Genomic DNA, 8,578 nt, shown 5'->3' with positions numbered 1-8,578 from the left:
TCTTTCGAAGTCGAATGGGGGTTATGCTTAGAGTTAGGGTTAGGGAACAACATATAAATTGATGTTGAATATGCGGAAGAGACCCTTCGGCGCTAAACCAATCAGAAAGGGTCTTCGCTGTACGCGGGCTAGCCAATCATAGAGCGTCTTCGCAAACAAAAGCTACGGAAAGAAAATCACGCGCCGTGCTCCTATTCAGCATTGCCGAGCGGCCATTTGAGTTTTAACGTTACACACTGTTTCACTCCGCCTCCAGTCAAGACGTTCGTTCAACTCATGTGAGATTGTTTTTGTTTACATTATTAGTTATTGTGTATTTACTTTATAATATCCTTAGATGTATATCTTTATATATATATGCGTTATGTTAGTGACAACAAATAACAAACTCAGCAAGACCGACGGCTTCTCGGTTACAGTGGGTGACAATATTGTCACAAGGAAAGATGAAATTACCTACCTGGATTCCATCCTAGAGGCAAATCTTTCCTGTGACAAAATGGCATCCAATGTAATAAAAAAAAGTCAACCAACGAACTAGATTCTTGTACCGGATTGATTGATTGAAAACTTTATTAACAGATTGCAGAATGGGTACAATACAGTACAGCTCAATACACACAATTGTTAAGGGGATGCAGACCAGAGAAAGACTCGTCTTGTTTACATCAGGGTCCCCCATTTTCAATTCATCAGGACATATGACATACATGACATACAGATAGACAGTACTGCTACATCTATACATTTATGACATACCAGATTTGCAAATACAGTACTGTTTGTGATACAAAAAGCATCCAGAAAAGAGAGTATACATTTGACGTAAAAACTGTACATCGGGGGAGGTTTGGTGGGGAACACTGAACTGTACAAGCAAAACTGTACATTGTAATATTGACAACCATACTTGGTCATTTACTGTACATTGGAGGGGGTTGGGTTAGGACATTTACAGGGGCCAGTTTCGAATTGCAGTCTCCCGTAGGTGTTTTTTGCCCATGTGTAATGATAGTTTGTTATCAGCGATCTCCTCTCTCAGGATCTCCTCTCTGGTAAACAAGAATACCCTGAAGACTCTGGCAGGAGCACTCATTCAAGGGTACTACGACTATGCTTGCACCTCATGGTACCAAAGCACCTCAAAGGCTCTAAAAACAAGATTACAAACAAACTGGTCAGACTACTACTTGACCTTACTCCTAGAACCCACCTCACCCCTGCCAGATTTGACTACCTAGGATGGCTTGAGTAGACGACAGAGTACAGCAACTTGCAATGGGCCTGGTCTACAAGATACACTATACGACTAAGGTACCCATGTACATGTCAAAATACTTCCCAAAGGTCAGTGAATACCACGACCACAACACCAGAGGAAGCTCAACAAATCATGTTAAAGTAAACCCAGATTCGGCTCAAACAAGGGACTAAACACGTTTTGCAATTATGCCACATCAATGTGGAACGCCCTACCCAAAGCTGTAAAGGAATGTGAATCCCTACCCACATTCAAAACCGCTCTTAAAGAGCACCTACGGGAGGCTGCAATTCGAAACTGGCCACCGTAAATGTCCAAACCCCCCACCCCCTCCTAATAGACAGTCTCCTCCCCACCGCATGTATATATTCTCTCCCCGCCGTATGTATATTTCTCTCCCACCCACCCACCCCCTCCAAATGTACAGTCTCCTCCACACTATATATTCTCTCCCCACCGATATTTCTCTCCCACCCACCCCCTCCTAATGTACAGTCCCCTTCCCATACATATACTCTGTCAGGATCTATGGGTAACAGTACTGTATATTTGAATATCGTATATATGTCACAAATGTAACAGTACTAAATACCTGTAGGCCTATGTCATGTATGTCCCTATGCCATAAATGTCATGTATGTTGTGTATGTCATAAATGTCGATATGAATTGAAAATGGGGGACCCTGATGTAAACAAGACAAACGTCTTTCTCTGGTCTGCATCCCCTTAACAATTGTGTGTATTGAGCCGTACTGTATTGTACCCATTCTGCAATCTGTTAAATAAAGTTTTCATTCATTCATTCATTCATTCATTCGTTGTCTTTGTAGAATAAAATGGCGCAGCAAGGAGTTGATCTGTACCGGGACCATGTTTCAGTAATGGAGGACCAGTTCTGCTGTTCTATCTGTCTGGATCTACTGAACGATCCGGTAACTATTCCCTGTGGACACAGCTACTGTATGGGCTGTATTAAAGACAGCTGGGATCACGATGATCAGAAGGGGATCTACAAATGTCCCCAGTGCAGGGCTACTTTTAATCCGAGGCCTGTTCTGAAGAAAAACAATATAATGGCTGAAATGATAGAACAACTAATGAATACAGGACTCCAAGCTGCTCCTCCTGATCACTGTTATGCTGGACCTGGAGATGTGGCCTGTGATTTCTGCACTGGGAGAAAGCAGAAAGCCCTCAAGTCCTGCCTGGTATGTCTGGCTTCTTACTGTGAAACTCACCTCCAGTCTCACTATCAATCTGATACCTTTAAGAAACACAAGCTGGTCAAAGCCTCCACACGGCTTCAGGAGAACACCTGCTCTCGTCATGACAGGATTCTGGATGTTTTCTGTTGTACTGATCAGCAGTGCATCTGTTATTTGTGTTCCATGGATGAACATAAAGGCCATGATACAGTCTCAGCTGCAGCAGAAAGGACGGAGAGACAGAAAGAGCTTGGCATGAGTCAGCAGAAAATCCACCAGAGAGTCCAGGAGAGAGAGAAGCAACTCAAAGAGGCCCAACAGGCTGTTGCTTCTCTCAATTGCTCTGCTGATAAAGCAGTGAAGGACAGTGGGAGAATGTTTACTGAGCTGATACGCTCCTTGGAGACGAGGCTCTCTGAGCTGAAGAAGGTAATCAGAGCCCAACAGAGGACCACAATGACTCAGGCTGAAGAACTGCAGAAGAGACTGGAGCAGGAGATAGCGGACCTGAGGAGGAGAGCCACTGAGCTGGAGCAGCTCTCACACACAGAGGACCACATCCACTTTCTACAGAGTTACCCCTCCCTCTCCCGTCCCAGTGAGTCTACAGACTTACCCAGCATCAGTGTCCTTCCTCTCCTGTACTTTGCAGATGTGACTGAGGTCGTGTCTAAGCTGAGAGACAAACTAGAGGACGTTCTAAAAGAGCAGTGGCCCATAATCTCAACAACAGTGAATACTGTTAATCTTTTACTGCCACCAGAGCCCAAGACCAGAGCTGACTTCTTAGAATATTCCTCTCAGATCACACTGGACCAGAACACAACAAACACAAGTCTGTCTTTGTCTGAGGGGAACAGAAAAGCAACACTGATGCAGCAAGAGCAGTCATATCCTAATCACCCAGAAAGATTTGTTAAATGGCGTCAGGTTCTGGGTAGAGACGGTCTGACTGGACGCTGTTACTGGGAGGTGGAGTGGAGTGGATGGGTTTCTGTAGCAGCCTCCTACAAAGACATTAGTAGAACAGGCACTAAGGAGAACTGTGTATTTGGATACAATTCAAAATCCTGGACTTTAGAGTGCACACAAAGTAATTACAGATTCAGACACAATACAGAGAGAATAACAGTACCGGGCCCCCGGTCCTCCAGAATAGGAGTGTACCTGGATCACAGGGCAGGTACTCTGTCCTTCTACAGCGTCTCTGACACAATGACCCTCCTGCACAGAGTCAACACCACATTCACTCAGCCTCTCTATCCTGGACTTTGGCTTCTATATGACTGTGGGAAGGCTGAGTTTTGTGAGCTGAAGTAGAGATCAGTGACATTCACAGCTCCTCTACCCAGGGTTTGGGATTTAAATTGATCTTGAATATGGTTGTGAAAGATGAGGTAATTAGGAGTTACATTCACTCAGTCACTCTATCATTGTTCTGAAGGACACACACTATGTTTAGCTTTTTTTCTAGCCTACCGGGGTAAAGTTTGTTTGATTAGATCTTTGCATATTCACATATTTGATTCCTATCTTCAATACCTCTGTCCCTTTGCATGTGGGGACAAATCTTTCAGTCAAAACGTGGAGAATAGGTTGAAACAAAGATTAAAGCTGAGGTTGATGGTTAACCATTTCACTACCACAATACAGAAGGTTAACCCTTTAGCCTTTACTATCACACTACAGACTTTAGTGTGATAGTAAAGGGGTAACCTTCTGTATTGTCGCAGTGAAAGGGTTAACCATTTGGTATTGCGGTAGTGAAAGAGTTAAAGTACAGGTTGACTGCAGTAAGGAGCACATTATCAGCGTTACAGCAGAGGCAGTCTGTTCAGCTGAGATGCTGAGGCCTGAACAGAACACAAGACCTCCCCTCCCCCATCTCTGCGTGCCAGTCCTATGTGAAAGTGAACTAAACAGAGTGACCTTCACCTTTGTCCAGGTGATTGATTGATTGAACATTTTAAGATTGCAGAATGAGTACAATACAGTACGGCTCATATTCATATCCCCCCTCACAGTGAGCTGTGGTGTTCCACAAGGAAGCATACTAGGACCGCTACTGTTCCTAATTTATGCAAATGACATGTCGGCAGCTTGTGACTGCAACTTGTTCCTGTTTGCGGACGACTCAGCCCTGCTGGTCTCCGACAAGAACAAGTTACAGGTTGAAAAAACCCTCAGCTCAGAACTCGGCAGAATCTGCACCTGGCTCACTGATAACAAACTATCATTACACCTGGGTAAAACAGAGTCCATTCTCTTCGGATCAAATAACAAACTCAGCAAGACCGACGGCTTCTCAGTTACAGTGGGTGACAATATTGTCACAAGGAAAGATGAAATTACATACCTGGGTTTCATCCTAGAGGCAAATCTTTCCTGTGACAAAATGACATCAAACGTAATAAAAAAAAAAAAAGTCAACCAACGAACTAGATTCTTGTACCGTATCTCCTCTGGTAAACAAGAATGCCCTGAAGACTCTGGCAGGAGCACTCATTCAAGGGTACTACGACTATGCTTGCACCTCATGGTACCAAAGCACCTCAAAGGCGCTAAAAACAAGATTACAAACATCACAAAACAAACTGGTCAGACTACTACTTGACCTTACTCCTAGAACCCACCTCACCCCTGCCCACTTTGACTACCTAGGATGGCTTTGAGTAGACGACAGAGTACAGCAACTTGCAATGGGCCTGGTCTACAAGATACACTATACGACTAAGGTACCCATGTACATGTCAAAATACTTCCCAAAGGTCAGTGAATACCACGCCCACAACACCAGAGGGAGTTCCACAGACCATGTGCAACACAGATTCGGCACAAACAAGGGACTAAACACATTTCGCAATTATGCCACAACAATGTGGAACGCCCTACCCACAGCCGTAAAAAGATATAAATCCCTACCCACATTCAAAACCGCTCTTAACACTTTGAGTGCCACTCACGGCTTATCTCGGGTTTACACCCCGAACGTTGAATGCCACTCACGAGATTTCTCTGAATTTTTTATTTTAATTTTTTTTAGCGATCTGAAATCATATTGCATCACGCAAGCCTACCCAAGGGCCGCCGGCGATCAGATGTGAAAAAAGCGCCCCCTATCGTCTCCCAGATGACATCAGGGATTTTGGAATGGACTCAATGAAAATGGATGGGGGAAAAAAATATTCTAGTCCACATTTTCCAGTCCACTGATGCAGCCGGGGTTACCGGAGTTCATTCTGGATCCTCTGAGCGCCGCGGATCATGAGTTCTACTGTATACACGTTAGATCTATACACTTATCGATTTTTTCGAATGGTGATCAGGAATTGGAATATACCAGTTGGATACCATCTGATGTCAGGTATCAGTGTTAGGATAATCAGACTCGTTTTGATGAAGATATAAGCTTTTTTCTGATATGTGCTCCAGCGGTTTCACTGTAAAATCCATGAGGAAATGAAAACGGCTATTATCAGCGCGCGCCTCGAATGTGCGTGCGTGCACGTATACTATTGATCATCTAGCGTTTATTTGAAAAAGATTAATAAATAGGCCGACAAATATCAACGTTCTGGAATATTCCAGTAAAAGATGATTATCACAGAATGGGCTGTTTTTTACCTCAAAACGGGTGCTTTTCAAAATGCTCTCAAACGGAAATTAAGCGATAAAAAACCAATCTGCCTTGACAGCACTGATTGGAAAATGATTCTTTGATAAGCGACGGGCAGATTAGACACATAGCCATAATTTAAAACATAGATTAGGCGATATTAACGTTAACATTGGCGCAGATGGTGGCATTCAAGCACTAAGTCGTGCGCCCCCTGGTGGCACTGAAAGTGTTAAAGAGCACCTACGGGAGGCTGCAATTCGAAACTGGCCACCATAAAGGTCCAACCCCCCCCCCCCCCCCCACCGTATGTATATATTTTTCTCCCGCCCACCCACCCCCTCCTAATGTACAGTGTCCTCCCCATCATATGTATATAATCTCTGTTAGGATCTATGGGTAACAGTACTGTATATTTGCATATCGTATATGTAACAGACAGTACTATATACCTGTAGGCTGTATGTCATGTATGTCCCTATGCAATAAATGTCATGATGTCATGTATGTTGTGTATGTCATAAATGTCACTATGAATTGAAAATGGGGGACCCTGATGTAAACAAGACAAACGTCTTTCTCTGGTCTGCATCCCCTTAACAATTGTGTGTATTGAGCCGTACTGTATTGTACCCATTCTGCAATATGTTAAATAAAGTGTTCATTCATTCACTCAATACACACAATTGTTAAGGGGATGCATACCGAGAAAGACTTTTGTCTTGTTAACAACATTTTCAATTCATAATGAAGTGTAAGTAAGGTTGCTTGCAATTAGCACCGTGCAATCGATTCTTTGTGGATCCCGCCCTGTGTGTGCAGTGCACAACCAAGACAAAGAAGGCCACTAATCACTTGCTGCTAGGGATGCTCGATATTGGCTTTTTTACCTATACCGATATTGTCCAACTCTTAATTTCCGATACCGATATCAACCGATACCGATATATGCAGGGTTCCCCCCCCCCCCCCCAAATGTAATAATTTCACGTAATTAACATTACATATCTCTTGTTGTGGAATTAACGCAACATTATGCATACTTTTGACAATAAATAAAATCAGTATTTGTTCTTACTTGCTTGCCTGGGTAAATAAAGGTTATAGAAATGTAAAAAAAAAAATTAAAACCGATACAGATATTTTCCGATATCACATTTTAATGCCGATATCGGCCGATAATATCAGTAGGCCGATAATATCGGACATCCCTACTTGCTGCAAGTGTAAAATGCACACATACATACTGCCACACCTGTTACAAAGACTGAACTCACTCACACTTATTGTTGAAAAATAAACATGTTCTTGTTCAAAGTAATGTTGTATTCATTTCTAGTGTGAAATAAGGTAATAGGACTCTGCACTACAAACTAGCAAAGGGTTAAGAGGTGATGTTATGAGGTCATGGGAGCAGTGGTTCACATTGACCTGACCTCTGTTATCAAGGAGACTTGAACTATACAGTACCTTTTTACTTTGAGTAACTTTGGCATAGTTACTCGTGGTCTCTAGCTAACACTGGCATTTATTGGCAGAGTATTTATTTTATCTGATATTACAAAAAAAATGAAAAATCCATCGAAATCAGTGTTGTTGCTAATCATTGACATATACTAGCCTGTAATAATCCCCCCCAGAAAATTCCACTTTGCATTTGATATATTGAAAATATTGCCATCACACACACTGGCATTTGACGGGTTACAATTATAAAATGAATTGAATATTTGGTGGTTATGATCAGGGCTGTAGTTGGATAAAAGATTTATGAATATAATATTTTCATGACGTTTTTGAAGAGGACAATTTTGTCCCTTTATGGTAAGAGTGTGAGTATTCTTTTCAATCTGACATTACAAAAAAAATGTTTGTATTTTTGTGTTTTTTTTTAACAATTTTTTGTTGTTGTTATGATCAGAGCTGAAGTTGAATAAAATGTTTATGAAAAGAAAGGTGAAAAATTATTTCAACATAATATTTTTATTGCGTTTTTCAAGAGGACAATTTTGTCCCTTAATGGTAAGAGTGTAACACTTTTTTTCCCCAGACACAAGGGTTAATTCAGGGTCTCAGCCGTTGCCCTAACATTGATTTGAGTTGTCTATGGTTGTCTCTGTGGAGAAATGGAGATTCTGTATAATCATTTGCTGTCAGTCTGAAGGCTTTTTAAACAGCTACTCAAATACAATGTATGTATGCTTTACAAAGCATGTATTATCCGTATCCATTATAAACATCAGTAATGTTCATAGATGCTTTACAATTAATTATTAACCATAACAAATCATTATAAAATATAGGTTGCATCTATTTGCATATATTGTATTATATAATAAACCATTTATTATAGTTCTGCTCGTTTTATTTTAAACAACAACATATACATATACAACATATACAATCAAAACATCAAGAAGAAAAGAAAGAAACAGTCAAAAGAATAAACACCAGGCAGCTGTCTTAATAAGCCTGCTGACCTCTAGCCTTTCTCT

At 41.6% G+C, this 8,578-nt stretch overlaps 1 protein-coding gene across 1 annotated transcript; it reads left to right on the top strand.

Moving 5' to 3' along the window:
• The first annotated feature begins 244 nt into the window (after positions 1–244).
• LOC311235026 (E3 ubiquitin/ISG15 ligase TRIM25-like) lies at positions 245–6,455 on the top strand. The gene is made up of 4 exons (XM_084322338.1): positions 245–278; positions 2,093–2,725; positions 2,873–3,031; positions 3,287–6,455. The coding sequence occupies exons 2-4, from the start codon at positions 2,099–2,101 to the stop codon at positions 3,785–3,787; spliced, it is 1,287 nt and encodes a 428-aa protein (XP_084178464.1). The 5' UTR covers positions 245–278; positions 2,093–2,098; the 3' UTR covers positions 3,788–6,455.
• The last annotated feature ends 2,123 nt before the right edge of the window (positions 6,456–8,578 follow it).

The sequence above is a fragment of the Notolepis coatsorum genome, assembly GCF_963971535.1.
Source record: "Notolepis coatsorum genome assembly, chromosome: 10".
Classification (NCBI taxonomy): domain Eukaryota; kingdom Metazoa; phylum Chordata; class Actinopteri; order Aulopiformes; family Paralepididae; genus Notolepis; species Notolepis coatsorum.
Note: the sequence above shows the minus strand (reverse complement) of the source record. Positions and strands in the feature narration are given on the sequence as shown.